This window comes from Cololabis saira, chromosome 3 (genome assembly GCF_033807715.1).
Source record: "Cololabis saira isolate AMF1-May2022 chromosome 3, fColSai1.1, whole genome shotgun sequence".
NCBI lineage: Eukaryota > Metazoa > Chordata > Actinopteri > Beloniformes > Belonidae > Cololabis > Cololabis saira.
In genome coordinates, this window is record NC_084589.1 from 44725736 (window position 1) to 44746628 (window position 20893).

General features: G+C 40.0%; 1 protein-coding gene across 1 annotated transcript; it reads right to left on the minus strand.

Moving 5' to 3' along the window:
* Positions 1–1792: 1792 nt before the first annotated feature.
* LOC133440668 (zinc finger protein 436-like) lies at positions 1793–20510 on the minus strand. Its single transcript, XM_061717990.1, has 4 exons — positions 20405–20510; positions 9586–10615; positions 6273–6276; positions 1793–3110 (listed from the first exon to the last, which is right to left on the minus strand). Exons 2-4 carry the CDS (start codon positions 10461–10463, stop codon positions 2088–2090), a joined length of 1905 nt encoding a protein of 634 aa, XP_061573974.1. The 5' UTR covers positions 10464–10615; positions 20405–20510; the 3' UTR covers positions 1793–2087.
* Positions 20511–20893: the final 383 nt, after the last annotated feature.

Sequence of the window (20893 nt, forward strand, 5' to 3'; positions counted from 1 at the left end):
GAGACACACACGACCGCGCTTTGCGAGTGCACGGACAAAGCCGTGACGTCACGCCCAGAAAGAGACTTTTCTTTGACTTTTCTGGCCGTTATAAAACATTTTTGACGGATATAAAGTCCATGACTTAAAAATATAGAATACAAAGATTAGTAATTGCCGGTGATTACAGCTGGAGGTGTCCTGTGAACAGTTTTAGAGGCTTCTCTTTTACTATTGCGGTCTATGGGAAAAAAGCTTTCTGGGCCCCATGGGATTTTTTGTTGCAGTACCGCGGCTGGCCACTGGAAAAAATCGGCGTGCCTTCTGAGCGCGAGACTGGGGGCCTGATGGAGCTGCTGATACGTCAACGTCGCCGCCATATTGGATGTTCAAGACTGCGCTGTAAACTAATACAAGTAAATGGACTTATTTTCATAAAGCGCCTTTCTACAAAGAAATGTACGTTTTACGTCTCATTTATTCATTCACACACGCACTAAAGTGCATAAACAAACAAATAAACAAATGTACTTGGGAAACAGTTAGGCACCAAATATAATATATTTAATTTTCTGAGATGGCAAAAATAAGAACTTTATTGATCCCACATAGGAGTAATTCATCAGCTATAGAGAACAAGGTAGTGCCGAAAAACAATATATATCCCCCCTCACAAAAATAAGAAAAATAGAGAAACATATTTTCTCATCAACAAAACAAATTTTAGATTTTTCAAATAAAAAAATAACATATTTGAACCATTTTCCAGACAATATCTGTCAATATCTCTATATAACTGAAAAAATCTGAAAAATGATTGAAATGTTATTTTGTTACTTGAACAATGTTAAATATGTTTATGTAAAATATGCTACAGGAATATGTAGTATATGTATATGTAGTATATGTAATGATATGCAATAAAAAATAACAAAACAATTTATGTTCAAGTAGAGTTTATAGTTGTGTTGTAATCCTCACTCGCCAGTGCGCCCCCCCAGAATGTTTTATCACCAGCCGCCACTGCTTGTTATTATTATTATTACAATAGATTGTTCACTCTTGGGTTTATGCTGAGCTTTTATAACTCACCACCAGGGGGCACTGCTGCTCTTTCTACATATGGAGAGTGTAATATTCCAGAATTATAAACAATAAATCTACAATGAAAACTTAATTACATTTTTCATGATTATTTCTGACTAAATATGAGTTGAGGTAAAAAGACATTTACTCCTAAACGGATGTCTGATATAAAAAGGTTAAATCCAAAGTCTGTCCTCTTCCTGGAATCTGATCCCGATGATCCTCCCTCTTCTTCCTGCTCTCCAACCTGCAGATCTGCAGCTTCAACACGGATCTCAACATCAGCTTTAGAATAAATCATGTGTCAGACGAGTTGTAAATCTAGTACAACTTGATTGTGTACATGTGACTAAATAATATTGTTAATTTCATATTATTTAAATAATATGAAAAAAGTACACAAATATGTTGTAACTTATAGTTACAATAACACAGCATGGATCATTTGAATTACATTGTTTTGACTTAGTTTGTTCCATGAATTATCACAATAATCTGATGTACGCGCAGCTCAGATTTTAAAATGCATAAAGCCTTTTACAGTTTTCAGCGAACTATGTATAACATCACAATATATAACCTCTGAACGGAGTAGAAGGAGAGAGTTTAACAACATGGAGCTGCAGATTAACTTTACAAAGAATGTGAGTGAAGAAGGACGTGTGTGAGAGGCTTTGTAGATGAATTAAATAAACTGTGACGTATAGCAAATACTAACAAACCTTTATTTGCACCGTGGGGACGGTAAGTTACCAACAGCAAAAAATAAAACAATTTTAAGAAGGAAAAGAGATTCAAACAAACTTAATGCAGAACTTTAAAAAAAAGTACACAACCATATCGTTCCTTCTGTGTCAAGTTGACGGAGAAGCATAAATCCAGGTTGAACCTGCAACCCTTGTGGGGAGGGGATTAGGCTCATCAGCCACAGGAGGTGGTGGTTGGACTTCTGCGGGTTCTTCTTCTGTGGGTCAGACAGGAGTGGACAGCTGCCCCGGGGACGACAACATGAGCTTCATTTGTCACGAGTCAACAGACTTCTCCTCTGGGTGATTTTTCATGTGACTCAGCAAATCAATTCTGTGGCTAAAACCTTTGTTGCACGTCTTGCACAAATATGGCTTCTCGCCCGTGTGCGTGGTTATGTGCTGTTTAAGAGTTGATGATTCAGTAAAGGTTTTTCCGCAGGTGTTGCACAGGTACGGCTTTTCACCGGTGTGGGTCCTCGAGTGAATCACCAGGGTGGAACGTTGCGTGTAACTCTTTCCACATGTTTTGCAGATGTAGGGCTTCTCGCCCGTGTGCGTGGTTATGTGGCTTTTAAGATTTGATGATGTAGTAAAGGTTTTGCTGCAGGTGTTGCACAGGTACGGCCTTTCGCCGGTGTGGATCCTCGAGTGAACCACCAGGTGGGCACGTAGCCTGTAACTTTTTCCACATGTTTTGCAGATGTAGGGCTTCTCGCCCGTGTGCGTGGTTATGTGGCGTTTAAGATGTGATGATCTAGTAAAGGTTTTGTTGCAGGTGTCGCACAGGTACGGCCTTTCGCCAGTGTGGCTCTTAATGTGATCCATTAAAAAACTATGTTTACTGAACTCTTTCCTGCAAGTTCTGCAAGAAAACGGCTTCTTCCCTGTGTGGGTCCTGATCAGATTTGATTTGCTGTCTGACGGGACAGCAGCATCTTCGTGGTCACCGTGTCGTCTCATTGGCTCCGAACCTGCAATTTTACTGGAGTCTGAGCGTAAACTTTCAGTTCCTTCCTCATCTTTGTTTTGAGCTTCAGGAGAAGTGTGCAACAGCAGCTGGCCACAGTTTGGTCCTGGTTCACCATTTTCAACTTTCACATCAGCGACATTGACCAATGAGACATCCACCTCTACGTCCTCGTGCTTAATCTCCTGACCGCTGGAGTCTTCCTCCAGTTCTGTAGTCTGTGGATGCCCTGGTTCCTCCTGGTCCGGGCTGCAGCTCCTCTCCAGGTTATCCAGGTGCTGGTCACTGAAAACCCCGTCCTCCTCCACCTTACAAACATTTTCTTGTGGGGGGTCTGGAATTACAAAAAGGGACAAAAAGATAGGAATTAAACAAGTCAAAATTGCTTCCCAGTGTTGATTGTTTGGTTGTATTTGTGAGGTTTAAACTTTGTCCTGAATCTTCGGTCTTCCCCTTCATCTATGTAGTATATATTTGAAAACAAGTGCATTACTCTGTGTGACCATTAGGCGGCACTGTGACTGTACTCTTGTGTTACTGCGTTGGTATCGAGACAGTTGAAGAATAAAGTTGTTGTTCTAGAAATGGCTTCTTCCGCGTCATAAAACGATCTAAATACAAGTACTGCATATAAACACCTATATGAACATCCTCCAACCATCATGTTTTTTGCCAGTGTCATCTCACATCTTACAAGTTCTAGTTCTAAGGTATAGAGTGTATAACAAAATAAATGTTGACCGGTTTGAGATGCAGGTTGATGACATCCTATGGGATGATGGATACACCCATGATGATGTTGAACAAGCATATCAGTCAGTTTTCAAGTCTTTCAACTCTGTATTCAACAGGTGCTTTCCTCTTCATCGTCAGCAAAAAAGCAAACAAGGTCTCTGCATTTAGAAAACCCTGGTTTACACCAGATCTCCATAAGTCTCTGAAAGCTAAGAATAGATTGTATAAGAAATTCATCAGTAATCCATCCCCAATTAATATAGCAAATTATAAGACATTTCGTGACAATTACAATCATCTTGTTAGAACTGCCAAGAACTTTTCCGACAAATTCAATGAGGCTTCTAATAACATAAAAACTATCTGGGGAGTCATTAACTAGCTTCTAAATATAAGTCTACAGCCACTCTTCCATCTCGATTTGTTGATGAAAATAGAGTCTACTCTGACCCATCTGACATTGATATGTTTTTAACAATTATTTTGTTAATATTGGTACAGTTCTTTCAGAAAGGATAACTCCTATAGCCGGGTCTCCATCTGAGTTTCTGTATCTTGGACATAATGATGTGCCTGAAAGACTCAGCTGCTGGTCATGATGAGGTCAGATCTAACTTAATTATGAAAACCAGACATTCAATTGCTAAGCCTTTGACCCATATTTTCACCAAATCTCTAGAAACTGGAATAATACCCAATGACCTCAAAATTGCCAAAGTAGTCCCTGTTTACAAATCTGGAGACCATAGTGTATTTAGAAACTACCGGCCCATTTCTGTTCTCCCATGTTACTCAAAGATCCTGGAGAAATTGGTCTATAACAGAATGATGAAACATTTGCAGGACTGTAATATACTGTATAAACACCAATATGGATTTAGGAAAAATCATTCTACAGAAATGGCTTTACTTCAATTGGTTGATAAAATTCACACTGCAATCAATAATAATGAATACACTTTGGGAATCTTTCTTGATTTATCCAAAGCTTTTGACACAGTTAATTTTGATATTCTTCTTCAAAAATTACTACACTATGAATTTGCTGGAATCACTCATGTGTGGCTTTTCAATTATATTCATAACCGTCAGTAATTTGTCATCATTGACCGTAAATCATCAGAGAGGACCGTCTTAAAATGTGGGGTCCCCCAGGGGTCTATACTAGGGCCCCTGTTATTTTTGATTCATATAAATAATTTGGCCGCAGCCTCGTCCTCCTTGTTTCCTGTACTTTTTGCCGATGATACAAACGTATTTATTTCACATAATGATTTTCATCTCTAATGGGAAAGGCCAACCATGATTTACAAAACATTTCAAAATGGTTTAATATTAACAAAAATCACTGAATATAAAAAAAATCTAATTTTATTATATTTGCATCAAAAAATAAATATATTGTAAATCTAACACAGGTCTGTCTATAGGAGATGTCCCGCTCACTCAGGTTACATCAACAACCTTCCTTGGTGTAATTATCCATGAAAGTTTAAGCTGGAAAAACCACATTAACCATGTCTGTAAAAAATATCTAAATCTATTGGTATTATTGGCAAATTCCGTAGTTTGGTGAATGAAAATTGTCTCCCAACTCTTTATTATAGCTTCATATATCTATATCTCATTTACTGTAATATTATTTGGGGAGCTACCTACAACACACATCTTCATAAACTTCACATTTTGTAAAAAAGATTCTGCAGGATTGCCACACACAGTAATTGGTCTGCTCATTCTGCCTCTCTTTTCAAACAACTCAATATTTTACACATCTTTAAGTTAAATACATATCAAACCTGCAATTTTATTTTCAAAGTATTTTTCCTTCCACTTTCATTTTCTTTGCCATGTAAAGATTGTTTTCAGTTCAACAGTGATATGCACCATTTTAATACAAGACAGGCTAATCATTTAAATCTCCTGAAGTTCCGTACTGGTTTGTGTCAGTTCTCCATCAGATACAGTTATGGAACACCTACAGCAATCTCGTCTACCTCTACTGCATTCAATCATTTTAAACGTAAGCTCAGGACACATTTAATTGATCACATTACCTAATGATATTTCTAGATGTGTTATTTTTTTCTTTAATCATGTAGATACCATGTATTCTATTCATGCTGCTGTTTATTTGCTTTGTCTTTGTTTTTAGACTGCAATCATGTATTCTGCATATTTTAAATCTTTGTACAATATTTTGCTGTATTTTACAGGTAGAGGCCTCTATAAGCCCCTTGGGCAGCCGTCAAATCAGCCGCTCCTAAATGTTCATGTGCTCCTATTTCAGCCTTTACGGTAAATGAATGAATGAGGCTCAGAAACGGAAAGTTCTGAGTTTGAGATAATGCAGATGTTTTTTTCTTATACCCATACTTCCACTGTAATATTTACACGCCATTACTGTAAAAGAAAAGGATGAAACACTTTTCTTTTAAGATCTAAACTTCAAACACCTTACTTTTCTAAAAAGGGCAGTCTCCTTTTTCGCTAAAGGTTCTGTTTTTCCAGAGACTATAAAAATGAATTCTCCCATAATTTTACCCAATGCCTCATATACCTCTCTTCACAACTAGAATCACTACAGGCACAGTGAATGTCAAACAATTTTACTGTGGAAAAGTTGAAATATTAACATCTAAACTTCAAACACCTTACTTTTCTACAAAAGTCAATCGCCTTTTTTGCTTCAGGTTCTGTTTTGCAGAGACTATAAAAATGAATTCTCCCATAATTTCACCCAATGCCTCACATACCTCTCTTCACAAATGCAGTCACTACAAGTATGCTTAATTTCAAACAATTTTACTGTAGAAATATTGAAATATTAAGGTGTAAACTTCAAACACTACTTTTCTACAAAGGTCAGTTGATTTTGTTGCAGAGACTGTAAAAATGAATTATTCCATAATTTCAGCTAATACCTCATATACCTCTCTTCAGGACTACAATCACTGCAAGTATGCTTAATTTCAAACAATTTTACTGAACAAATATTGAAATATTAAGATCTGAACTTCAAACTTTTCACTACAGGTCTGCTCAATTTCACATTCACTGTAATTTTATAATCCACACAGAATCACAGGCTCAGTCCCGTCACCACAATCGCCTCATTGTTTTATAATCATCCTTAAGCACACTATGTGGATATTTGATTTAGTTTTAGAATTCATTTTTACAGTCTCTGCAACAAAGGCGACTGACCTTTGTAGAAAAGTAGTGTTTGAAGTTTACACCTTAATATTTCAATATTTGTAAAGAAAAATTGTTTGAAATTAAGCATGCTTGTAGTAATTGTAGTTATGAAGACTGATATATGAGGTATTGGGTGAAATTATGGGAGAATTCATTTTTATAGTCTCTGCAGAACAGAACCTGAAGCAAAAAAGGCGATTGACTTTTGTAGAAAAGTAAATTGTTTGAAGTTTACACCTTAATATTTAAATAATTGTACAAAAAAAATGTTTGAAATTCACTGTGCCTGTTTAGATGTTAATATTTCAATTTTTCCACAGTAAAATTGTTTGAAATTAAGCATGCTTGTACTAATTGTAGTTGTGACGAGGGCTATGAGGTATTGGGTGAAATTATGGGAGAATTTATTTTTATAGTCTCTGAAAAACAGAACCTGAAGTAGAAAAAAAAAAGTGTTTTCCTCTTCCTTTTATTTTACAGTAAGAGTTTGTAAATATTACGGTGGAAGTTTGGGTGTAATCAAGGTAATGAAAAAAAAATATATGAAAAAAACATATCTGCATTATCTCAAACTCAGTACTTCATATCTTTCCGTTTTTGAGCCGCGTTCATTCATTTACCGTAAAGGCTGAAATAGGAGCACATGAACATTTAGGAGCGGCTGATTTGACCACAGCTGCTTGAGCTGGGGAGTTTCCCATTTAGTTGGTTTGCTTCATCACCACGTATTTTAACTGGAAACAAAGGGATCTTGTAGGAGTCATACTAATGTGTTCATTCATTCAACTTTCCAGGGTTACGTACCGACTCTGTGGAGTCTGATTTCAGGTTTCCAGGCGAGGTCCAACAGTCTGCGCTGACGGTCGAGCTCTTCTTCATACTCCAAGATGCTTTTTTCAAACACTGACAATATTTCTACAGCAGCTGCTGTTAGTCGCTGACCGATAAACTCTCTCAGATGATTCACCTTAGACATTGTTGAAGAGGAAAAAGAAAGGAAACAACAGAACCGTCCTCCTCAAAGGAATCACTGCTCACGTGTTCCGTTCGCTCCAAACTTCCGCTCTTCCGCCAGGTGTTACAATCTGGATTTCCGCATAGACATGTCTCCTCCTCCTTCCATGGAGCTGCTGATACGTCAACGTCGCCGCCATATTGGATGTTCAAGACTGCGCTGTAAACTAATACAAGTAAATGGACTTATTTTCATAAAGCACCTTTTAACAAAGAAATGTACGTTTTACGTCTCATTTATTCATTCACACATGCACTAATATACTTGGGAAACAGTTAGGCACCAAATATAATATATTTAATTTTCTGAGATGGCAAAAATAAGAACTTTATTGATCCCACATAGGAGTAATTCATGTTATACCAGATAGAGAACAAGGTAGTGCCGAAAAACAATATATATCCCCCTCACAAAAATAAGAAAATATTTTCTCATCAACAAAACAAATTTTAGATTTTTAAAATAAAAAAATAACATATTTGAACCATTTTTCAGACAATATCTGTCAATATATATATATATATATATATATATATATATATATATATATATATATATATATATATATAATAACTAAAAAAATCTGAGAAATGGTTAAAATGTTATTTTGTTACTTGACAATTTTTAAATATGTTTATGTAAAATATGCTACATGAATATGTAGTATATGTATATGTAGTATATGTAATGATATGCAATAAAAAATAACAAAACAATTTATGTCCAAGTAGAGTTTATAGTTATGTTGTAATCCTCACTCGCCAGTGCGCCCCACAACATTTTTTATCACCAGCCGCCACTGCTTGTTATTATTATTATTACAATAGATTGTTCACTCTTGGGTTTATGTTGAGCTTTTATAACTCACCACCAGGGGGCCCTGCTGCTCTTTCTACATATGGAGAGTGTAATATTCCAGAATTATTAACAATAAATCTACAATGAAAACTTAATTACATTTTTCATGATTATTTCTAACTAAATATGAGTTGAGATAAAAAAGACATTTACTTCTAAACGGATGTCTGATATAAAAGGGTTAAATCCAAAGTGTGTCCTCTTCCTGGAATCTGATCCCGATGATCCTCCCTCTTCTTCCTGCTCTCCAACCTGCAGATCTGCAGCTTCAAGACGGATCTCAACATCAGCTTTAGAATAAATCATGTGTCAGACAAGTTGTAAATCTAGTACAACTTGATTTTATACATGTGATTCAATAATGTTGTTAATTTCATATTATTTAAATAATATGAAAAACGTACAGAAATATGTTGTAACTTTAGCTTGTATAGTTACAATAACACAGCATGGATCATTTGAATTACATTGTTTTGACTTAGTTTGTCCCATGAATTATCACGATAATCTGATGTACGTGCAGCTCAGATTTTAAAATGCATAAAGCCTTTTACAGTTTTCAGCGAACTATGTATAACATTACAATATATAACCTCTGAACGGAGTAGATGGAGAGAGTTTAACAACATGGAGCTGCAGATTAACTTTACAAAGAATGTGAGTGAAGAAGAAACAGACGGGAAAAAGGACGTGTGAGAGGCTTTGTAGATGAATTAAATAAACTGTGACGTATAAAGAAACTTCAGCAAATACTAACAAACCTTTATTTGCACCGTGGAGACAGCAAGTTACCAACAGCAAAAAATAAAACAATTTTAAGAAGCAAAAGAGATTCAAACAAACTTAATGCAGAACTTTAAAAAAAAGTACACAACCACATTGTTCCTTCTGTGTCAAGTTGACGGAGAAGCATAAATCCGGGTTGAACCTGCAACCCTTGTGGGGAGGGGATTAGGCTCATCAGCCACAGGAGGTGGTGGTTGAACTTCATATGTCACGAGTCACCAGACTTCTCCTCTGGGTGATTTTTCATGTGATTTTTCAAACCAATTCTGCGGCTAAAACCTTTGTTGCACGTCTTGCACAAATATGGCTTCTCGCCCGTGTGTGTGGTTATGTGGCTTTTAAGTTCTGATAATCTAGTAAAGGTTTTGCTGCAGGTGTTGCACAGGTACGGCCTTTCACTGGTGTGGATCCTCGAGTGAACCACTAGGTGGGAAAGTTGCTTATAACTTTTCCCACATGTTTTGCAGATGTAGGGCTTCTCACCCGTGTGCGTGGTTATGTGGCTCTTAAGAGCTGATAATTGAGTAAAGGTTTTTCCGCAGGTGTTGCACAGGTACGGTTTCTCGCCCGTGTGGATCCTCGAGTGAACCAGCAGGTGGGAACGTAGCCTGTAACTTTTACCACATGTTTTGCAGATGTAAGGCTTGTCGCCCGTGTGCGTGGTTATGTGCCGTTTAAGATCTGATGATTTAGTAAACGATTTTCCGCAGGTGTTGCACAGGTACGGCCTTTCACCAGTGTGGATCTTGATGTGAGCCATTAAATTACAACTTTTACTGAACTCTTTCCTGCAAGTGCTGCAAGAAAACGCCTTCTTCCCCGTGTGGGTCCTGGTCAGCTTTGATTTACAGTTGCTGTCTGACGGGACAGCAGCATCTTCGTGGTCACCGTGTCGTCTCATTGGCTCCGGATCTGCAGTTTTACTGGAGTCTGAGCGTAAACTTTCAGTCCCTTCCTCATCTTTGCTTTGAGCTTCAGGAGAAGTGTGCAAAAGCAGCTTGCCACAGTTTGGTCCTGGTTCACTATTTTCAACTTTCACATCAGCGACATTGACCAATGAGACATCCACCTCTACATCCTCGTGCTTCATCTCCTGACCGCTGGAGTCTTCCTCCAGTTCTGTAGTTTGTGGATGCCCTGGTTCCTCCTGGTCTGGGCTGCAGCTCCTCTCCAGGTTATCCAGGTGCTGGTCACTGAAAACCCCGTCCTCCTCCACCTTACAAACATTTTCTTGTGGGAGTTCTGGAATTACAAAAAGGGACAAAAAGATAGGATTTTAACAAGTCAAAAGTGCTTCCCAGTGTTGATTGTTTGGTTGTATTTGTGAGGTTTAAAGTTTGTCCTGAACCTTCGGTCTTCCCCTTCATCTGTGTAGTATATTTGAAAACAAGTGCATTACTCTGTGTGACCATTAGGCGGCACTGTGACTGTACTCTTGTGTTACTGCGTTGGTATCGAGACAGTTGAAGAATAAAGTTATTGCATTTCAGTTTGATCCATCCATCCATCCATCCATCCATCCATCCATCCATCCATCGTCTGCCGCTTTATCCGTTCCCGGGTCGCGGGGGCAGCAGTCTCAGCAGAGATGCCCAGACTTCCTTCACCCCAGACACTTCCTCCAGCTCTTCCGAGGGGAGTCAGAGGCGTTCCCAGGCCAGCCGAGAGACATAGTCTCTCCAGCGTGTCCTGGGTCTTCCCCGGGGTCTCCTTCCGGTGGGACATGCCTGGAACACCTCCCTAGGGAGGTGTCCAGGAGGCATCCGGTACAGATGCCCAAGCCACCTCAGCTGACTCCTCTCAATGTGAAGGAGTAGCGGCTCGACTCCGAGCTCCTCCCAGGTGACCGAACGCCTCACCCTAATCTCTAAGGGAGCGTCCAGTCACCCTGAGGAGGAAACTCATCTCGGCCGCTTTTATCCGCGATCTTGTCCTTTCGGTCACTACCCAAAGTTCATGACCATAGGTGAGGGTAGGTGCGTAGATTGACCGGTAAATCGAGAGCTTCGCCTTTCGACTCAGCTCCTTCTTCACCACGACGGATCGGTACATCGACCGCATAACTGCGGACGCTGCACCGATCCGTCTGTCAATCTCCCGCTCCATCGTTCCCTCACTCGTGACGTCACAAAACCCCGAGATACTTGAACTCCTCCACCTGAGGCAGGACTTCTCCACCCACCCGGAGAAGGCACACCACCCTCTCCCGGTGGAGAACCATCGCCTCGGTTTTGGAGGTGCTGATTCTCATCCCTGCTGCGTCGCACTCTGCCTCAAACCGCCCCAACACAAGCTGAAGATCTCGGTCCGATGAAGCCAACAGCACAACATCATCCGCAAAAGGCAGAGATGAAATCCTGAGGTTCCCAAACCGGATCCCCCTCCGGCCCCTGGCTGCACCTAGAAACCCTGTCCATAAAAATAAACAGGACCGGTGACAAAGGGCAGCCCTGCCGGAGTCCAACATGCACCGGGAACAAGTCCGATCTACTAGCAGATGACACCACACTCTTTCTCGGGGATCAAAATCAAGTTTCTATTGCCATAAACACCATAAATGAGTTTTCCAAGGCCTCTGGCCTAAATCTGAATCTTAATAAATGCGAAATTATTTCCATTAAGGATTCTGAAAAAACATAAATTTGTAGTATCCCAGTCAAAAATAAAGTTGTTTACTTGGGTATTACAATAACTAAGGACCAACAAAAAAAACTTAACATATGTGTAGAGCCTGTACCAATAGGCTATACTCAGGGCAACAGGGTTGGTTTTGTTTGGACGCGTGCTTCTCATTGATGCAAACGCTCAGACTTAGAATCCAGGTCGGATATGCCAATCCATTTATTTCGTTATCAGCAGTAGTCAAAGCAAAAGTAATTTCACTGTTTAAACTTAACATAAACTTATGACAGAACGCCACTCTCTGTCTTACACGTCTTGCACGGTTGCACGTCTTGCACGGTCAAAAACTGTTTGTCTTCCCCCTGTCGCACCTGCCTGCAATCACCACCCAGGAAGGTTATAATGGTTTCCATGACAACCACCCACCTGGCTGATTGACAGGCTAATCATGACGTAACAAAAAAGGGGGTCTGACAACTCATATTCAGCTAAATAAATAAAACAATAAATCAAAGTATTTTGGCTCCAACACACCGGCCCCTAATTGAGAACTGCAGGAAGCCGTGAACAATTCAACTTAATAATCACAATGGAGCCAATATTTATACAAAAAACTCAAAACAAAACAATCCTCTCGTAGAGGTTTAAGTGTCTGCTGTTTGAATCAAGCAAAGCTTGGTTACTGATATGTCCAGTGTACTGGTCCTGGTCTTTGATTCTCTGATGGATGATGTCTTCCAGCTGTAGTGTAGTCTCTTCAGTGATGGCGGGAGCCATCCTTGCTGTCTGCTCAAACTCCACATCTTCCTCAAGCATGCTGTTCACAGGACGGGTCTGCGCCATCACCTTTCCCGACAGCTGCCACGGCTTCTATGTGAGAGCTGCTTTCTCCAGCTCCTCCATCTTCTGCCACATCTTTTCTTGCCGCTTCTCAAATGAAGACTTTACTTTAGGCTTGTCTGTGGTTGGTGCTTTTCCTCCAAAAATGTCCATGTCATCATCATTATCATCATCATCATCATCAGAAGGCAGGTCCCGAAAATAGTCCAATTCATCCTTGAGCTTCCTGGTGAAGTTTCTGTCAATTTCCTTTTCCTTTCGGTCCCAGTTTCCCTTCCCCCCAAAGGGATCAACGCGGGAAACCTCAATGTAATGAGCCCCTATGTAGTCTTTATTCTTCTTCTTTCCCACTTCTTCAGAGCGTAAATCTACATAGACGTAACCTGTTCTATTCCCACTTTCATTCTTGCCAATCCTGACTGCTATAGGCTTCAGCGGGGGCATGAATTCTCTGATTAGTTGCTTTTTAACACTGAACGGGATTCCTCTGAGCTTCACTGTGAAACCTGTCGTCGGCTCCGTCTCCTGTTTGGCCGTTTTCTTCACTTTGCTCTGCTTCTTATCAGCGGCAAGGTTCGTTTTTGAGATGGTTTCTCTGTCACTGCTCTCATAGGCACTATCCGGTTGCTGAAAAAAATCGCCATCCTCTTCTTCATCATCACCGTCCTTCATCTCATCTGCCTCCTCTTTGGTGTCCTCTGTTTTTGTCATCTTAAAGTCATGGTTGTACTGATTCTGTAGCAACTCCTTCAGGTGTGTTATGGAGGTCCTGTTGACATTAACACTTTCATGCTGCTCACTGTAGCTGGAAAGGGGACCATTAACGACCCACCCCAATAGGGTCTTAATGGCGTATGGCCCACTGCCACGACTGTTTACAACTTCCCACGGTTCAAGTACTTTAGAGGCATTGGTACCAATCAATAGCTCAACGTCAGCTTGAATGCGTGGGAGAACAACCCCATTCAAATATGGCCACTTAGCCAGCTCCTCTTCATTAATCATGTTTCTGGTTGTCACGGGCATTTTATTTTGGGTGTAAACCTTGGGCAGGCCGTAGAACTGTTCTCCAGTGAGGCTTGAGATTTCCAAGTCTGTCAGGATGTAGCTGGAGACAGATGCCTTTGGGCCCATGGTGAGAAGGCTGATTTTTGCTTTCCTCCCACTCAAATTCAATTTTTCCATTAGCGTTTCGGAACAAAATGTGTCTGTGCTGCCGGGATCAAGGAATGCATAAGTTTGAATTATTTTGTCCCCCATGCTGGACTTCACTTGTACAGGTAGGATGGACAGAATGCCATTGCTGTCACCGGCCCCTGTTTGTCCACAAGAGACTTGTGTGTTGCTCACTGATGGTTTCTTTGGCTGGTTTGTGTTGCTTGCTCTCTCTTTAAAGTCAATATGAAGAAGACTGGGATGTGTTTTATTGCACACTTTGCAAGTCATACGTTTGTCACAATATTTGCTCATGTGTCCACCACAAAGGCAGCCAAAACAGATTCCTTTTTGCTTTATAAAGGACACTTTGTCCCTGTGGGATTTCTTCTCCATCTGTGGACATTTATCTAGAGTGTGATGTTTTGAGCAGCATACACAAGCGTTGGTGGTGTGAGCAGATGTGTTACTTTGCTTGGGACTTGGTGGAGATCCGGTTTGGTCTTTAACTTCAGGTTGAGAGGTTTCAATAGTAGTGGCAAAACTGTCTCCCTTGTACATGGGCTTGCCTTGTGACTTCATTCCTTTGACCGGCCTTACTGTGCTTTGTGAGGTATTTTGGATGTCACCAAAGACTGGATCCGACTGGATTTTGGCCTGGCGCTCAATGAAACTCACAATATCTGTGAATTGGGGTCGGCGGTGGAATCTTTCCATTATGCCACATGCAGACACTCTCCAGATATCTCTGAGCTTATAGGGAAGCTTTGAAATCACTGTTTTCATGTTGGTGGGCATGTCAAGTTCTCTCATATATTGTATTGTTTCCATGGCATTACAACACTGACGAAGGAAAAGTGAGTAAGCTTGAAGGGATTTGGGATCTTCAGATTTCAACACTGGCCACTGGAGCACCTTCTCCAGGTATGCTGCTGTGATCTTATAAGCATCTCCAAAGTGTTGCTCAATGAGAAGTCTGGCCATGTCATAGCCTCTGTCTGGTGGCATGAGTTGACAGCTGCGTACAAGCTCATTGGGCTGGCCCTTGGTGTACCTTTCCAAGTAGTACAGACAATCACCTTTGTTCGTTGTGTTTCTTTCCACGCAGTGTATAAAGGCCCTGACAAAGGTTTTGAACTGTAATGGATCCCCATCAAAACATGGAATCTCCCTTGGTGGCAGTAAATGAGAGGTTTGCTGTTCCATTAGCATGGCTGTGATTTCATTTTGCTTTTGCAAAAGGTCACATACAGTTGAGGTTTCATTGGGTTGGGAAGAAATTTGAGGCTTTGTCACATCATGGTTCAGGTAAGTAGCGGGTTTATTGGCCGCTGCTGCAGTCCATGGTAAGTATTGTTGGTCAGATGGATTATTGGATGGTGGTGGTTGTTCTTGTCGAGGTGGTTGTTGCGTTTGTATGCATGCTTGCTGCTGCAGTGGTTCTATTTGAGTTGGAGTAGGTGTTTGGATAGATGGTTGTACGGATGGTACATACTCTGTGGCTAGGGGGTTGAATGAGACTGAAGGTTCTTTTGGTCTGGCTCCTTTCCTATAATATGAGTCCATTCCATCAGAGTGTGTCCGTGAAGGGGTTGGACTAGGAGATTGTAGAACTGCTATTTTGGCATTTGCAGCTGCCAGTTGTGCATCCATCTCCATTTTCTCCTTTTTCTTTCTTAACATTTCTCTTTCCCTGTGCAGCCTTTCCTCCTCTTCTTCAATGGCATGCTTTTCTTGTAGTGCTGCAGCACGTACGGCTAGGGCAGCTCTCTCTGCCTCCGCCTGCCTGCGAGCTGATGAGGTGCTGGACCTGCTGGACCTGCTGGACCTGCTTGTTGCAGACCTGGTGTGGCTTTGATGAGTGGATTTTGTGCTTTCAACATTTGAAATGCTGTCATTGGGACGGATTTCATCCTCATCACTTTGCTGCAGAGTTTCGCTGCTTTTGGTCCATTCATTCACCTCCTCAATGAATTCATTGACGTTGATCATTTTGGCTTGGAACCATATATCATGTTTGCTCTGTTCCTCAGGAGGGATTAGTGGCAACAGAGCATTCTGTGCATCTCTTGCATCCTTGCACAGGTTGAGATATTTTCTGAATTCCTCTTGAACTTCTTGTTTGCATCCTCTTCCTCTTTGCATTAACTCTCCAATTGTTTTCTGCAAGTGGGATGCTTTGGTGAACTTAGATTTTCTCTCCTTTTGAAGTGAGTCAATTTTCTCCATTAAGGCCTTGGGTGTTAATTTTATCTTGCGTTTTGTGATAACCTGTGATCCAATCTGTGATTCATGTTCACTGTGAGCACTGCGACCTGCTGTGGTCACATCGGACTGTTTTTCAGCCTCTGAAGGTTCCACCATTATTTGCATTGCATCATCATTAGAGTGCGTAACGTGCGAGTCAGCCACGGAGGGCTCTCCATACACGTTTGGCTCAGTTTGAACCAGAACACCATTATCTGACTCATTTGGACCCAGAACACCATTATCTGAGTACATCTTTGCAATACCAAAAAAACAACCAACAGTGTAAAATGTAAAACAGTACCTTTGCTCTTCAAAACCCACAGTTGTTCATCACAGTTAAAACCAGCTTATTAAATCCAAGTCCTTGAAACCATAAAACCACCAATGCATTGGATTTTTACCAGAGCGCTCGTTTTTGAACCTCTTTTTTTTTCTTTTCTTTTTTTTTTTTTCAAAGTACCCTTTGTGTGCACACAGTGTTTTACTATATGGCCATCTAACCAGCTGGTAGCGCGCTACATACCTTGATGTGTATGCATTTCTTCAGACCGGTCCACTTTGAGCTGGTAGAGGCTGCCAATGCCACGATCAAGCACCAGGATGCTGAGGTGATCCTCCAACTCCTCCGAACAGCGTGTAATCCCCCCGCTTGCCGCCACGTAGAGGAGGTGATCCAGCCAGGCTCTGCTCCAGGCTCTCCTCCGAGCAGCACGTAATCCAACCACGACGCCGCCGGGTAGAGGTAGTGATCCAGGCTCCGCTCCGAGCAGCGCGTAATCCAACCGCGATGCCGCTGGTAGAGGCGGTATCCAGGCCAGGCTCTGCTCCAGGCTCTGCTCCGCGCAGCGTGTAGACCCTCCGCGGTGCCGCCGGCAGCCCGGGTGGTGCGCTGCGCTGCGGTCCTCCGAACGCCGCGTCTCAGCAGCGGCTGTGGCGTTGTCCTGCACACTTAGAACCCCTTCCAATGCAGGTTTTGCTTCAACTATAGTCCGTTCCAAACGAAGACTAAAGTTTCTTTGACAATAGTCCGTTCCAAACGAAGAGTATAGTTTTTGACAATGTAGAGCCTGTACCAATAGGCTATACTCAGGGCAACAGGGTTGGTTTTGTTTGGACGCGTGCTTCTCATTGATGCAAACGCTCAGACTTAGAATCCAGGTCGGATATGCCAATCCATTTATTTCGTTATCAGCAGTAGTCAAAGCAAAAGTAATTTCACTGTTTAAACTTAACATAAACTTATGACAGAACGCCACTCTCTGTCTTACACGTCTTGCACGGTTGCACGTCTTGCACGGTCAAAAACTGTTTGTCTTCCCCCTGTCGCACCTGCCTGCAATCACCACCCAGGAAGGTTATAATGGTTTCCATGACAACCACCCACCTGGCTGATTGACAGGCTAATCATGACGTAACAAAAAAGGGGGTCTGACAACTCATATTCAGCTAAATAAATAAAACAATAAATCAAAGTATTTTGGCTCCAACAATATGCATCTCTGTCTCTGTTCATGGACAACAAACGTGTTACTCAGATTGACAGGCTGCTTCTCAACTTCTTGTGGAAAAATAGAACTCATCATCTGAAAAAAATCTGTTCTAATGAATGACTATGAAAATGGTGGACTACATTTTCTAAATTTCTGCACCCTAAATAACACATTTAAGATAAAATTGGTTGAAACAATTCTTCAAAAATCCTAACTCTATCTGGAATGTCATATCCTTCCATATTCTGTCAAAACTGGGTGGATTCAACTTTTTTTTAACCTGTAACTACAATATTGATAAAATCCCGATAAAAATGTCTCCCTTTCACCGTCAGGCCTTCCTGTCATGGTCTCTTATTTTCAAACACAACTTTTCACCCCACAAATACCTCATATGGAACAACAAAGACATATTGTTCAAACATAAATCCCTATTTATTGAGTACTGGTTTAATAACAACATTGTATATGTAGCTCAGTTGTTTAACAGGGACGGTCTTCTCTACTCCTATAATGAGTTTCTAGCAGAATACAATATTCCTGTGTCACCTGGCGACTTTGCAAAAGTATTTGGAGCAATCCCTTCTGGTGTTTGCATGTTTTTTAGATCTCAACCAAGAGTGGAAACCCAACAATTATCCCTGTTATCATTGACTGATACTCCAATTGGCAAAATCTGTTTGTCCTGTAACCATGGTAAGAACAATAAGTTGATTAGATTCTTGTTTAGACAGGATGTCACCACAGTTCCTTATGTGGTCTCACACTGGAATAGGTACATGAATCATATTGGCTGGAAAAAGGTCTGGCTCTTACCCAACCGATACCTGTTGACCAACAAAGTTAGAGAAATATTGTTTAAAATAATTAATAGATTTTATCCTTCTTGATCATATTGTTAAAAGGTTTAAAATAGACATTGATGTGAAATGTGCTTTCTGTTCTGTAAATATTGAAACAATTACTCATTTATTTTGACTCTGTCCCATTGTCCAAAACCTCTGGATTGATATATGTCATTTTATTGTTAACAATATTGAACAAGAATTTAAGTTGTTTTGGAGGGATGTGCTGTTTGGACTCTATGACTTTGACAGGATTAAGGCAAAACCCAATGAAACATTCATTATTAACCTCGTCATACTGTTGTCAAAATTTCACATTCACAAATGTAAATTTACACATAGAAAACCCTCTTTTGTTGCTTATTACAATGAGCTCAAACATCGACTGCATTCAATTTCCTCTTAATCTAAAGGCGATCAAAACTATTAATATCTGTGCTCATTTTAATGTTTTCTTGTAAACTCTTATCCCCCCTGGCATGAAATGTGATTTCTATGTTCTGTTGAAGAAATATAATTTGTAAACTTCATGTTTTTGTGAAATAAAGTTTTTGAAAAAAAATGAATAAATAAAAAAAAATAACGATCTAACTACAAGTCCTGCATATGAACTCCTACATGAACATCCTCCAACGATCTGGTTTTTTGCCAGAGTCATCTCACATCTTACACGGAGCCACTGTGATCTGCATCTTTTCTACTAAATAAACGATTAAGTCTAAAGAAATGTATGAATCTGGTTAATAAATGTATGGATCTGGTGAAATACAAAACAGCGCAAATAATGTTCAAAGCAAGGAAAAATCTACTACCAAAAAGTATCAGAGGAATGTTCACTGAGAGAGAAAGGGGCTATAATCTAAGGGGAGAACTAAATTTTAGAAAACATAAAGTAGGAACAACAATGTGCAGCATGTGCATATGGAACTGTGGAGACTCTGTGGAACAGTTTGGAGCTGGAAATGAAAAGGTACTAACATAAATCTGTTTAAAAAGAGATACAAAAAATTATTTATAAACAGGTATATGGAAGAGGAAATGGGGTAACGAGTGTGAGAAACAAATAAAATAGGGAAAAATGGTAAATTATACTTGCTTAAGATATGTTTAGATATTTATGTGGATATTTATGTAATATATATTATATGTTGAGAGGGATAGTTATAATTATGAAATATATGTTATATATTTATTAGGTATGTAGCATATATATATTTATAGGGATATTTATGTAGTTTTATAGTATATATTTATATAGATTTATAAAATATTTGTATTTTCTATATATTGATATCATTTTCATGTAATATTTATATTTTCTATATACTTATATGGATAATTATGTGGTAATAGGCATGTTTTACATAGTATTTATATAGACTATATTTATATGGATATTGTGTAGATATAATAATAGCAATAATGTAAATTCATAGAGTTATAAAGGGGTAGGAACTAGGAAAAAGTGTAGATTTCTTCCTACTCCTTTTTTCCAACATATGTGAATATGAAGATGTTACTGTTTATTTTTATTTTTTTTACATGTTCGAAATAAACATTCATTCATTCATTCATTCATTCATTCATTGATAAAGTGTGAAATATGAGTCTGGTCCAGAGTCTGAATGGAGCATGAAAGGCAGCACCAAGTAAACAGAACAACAAGTTAGTTCGGGATGTTTCCGAATCCCACATCAGCAGCTGCTTGAGCTGGGGAGTTTCCCATTTAGTTGGTTTGCTTCATCACCACGGCTTTTAACTGGAAACAAAGGGATCTTGTAGGAGTCATACTCATGTGTTCATTCATTCAACTTTCCAGGGTTACGTACCGACTCTGTGGAGTCTGATTTCAGGTTTCCAGGCGAGGTCCAACAGTCTGCGCTGACGGTCGAGCTCTTCTTCATACTCCAAGATGCTTTTTTCAAACACTGACAATATTTCTACAGCAGCTGCTGTTAGTCGCTGACCGATAAACTCTCTCAGATGATTCACCTTAGACATTGTTGAAGAGGAAAAAGAAAGGAAACAACAGAACCGTCCTCTCCTTCTTCTTCTCTAGGTTTAATGGCGGATCACAACCAACGTTATTAGGTTCTACCGCCACCTGCTGTACCGGAGTGTGTAACATCAGGATCATTATTACACCAGGTTACAGTCTAACTTAAAGGGGGGAAAAAGGAAATACCTAAATAAAATAAGATAACCACATTTAAATCTTATTATCTATCCCTGCATCTTTAAGAAAGACAAGGATTTCCTTATAAAAATCCCTCATCACCTCACTCCTCCCTAATAACCTACTAAACTCCATTCCCGTC

What these genes read in the sequence shown, in the direction of transcription:
- LOC133440668 (XM_061717990.1), bottom strand. Translation starts at nt 10,463, where the DNA reads ATGAAGCACGAGGATGTAGAGGTGGATGTCTCATTGGTCAATGTCGCT.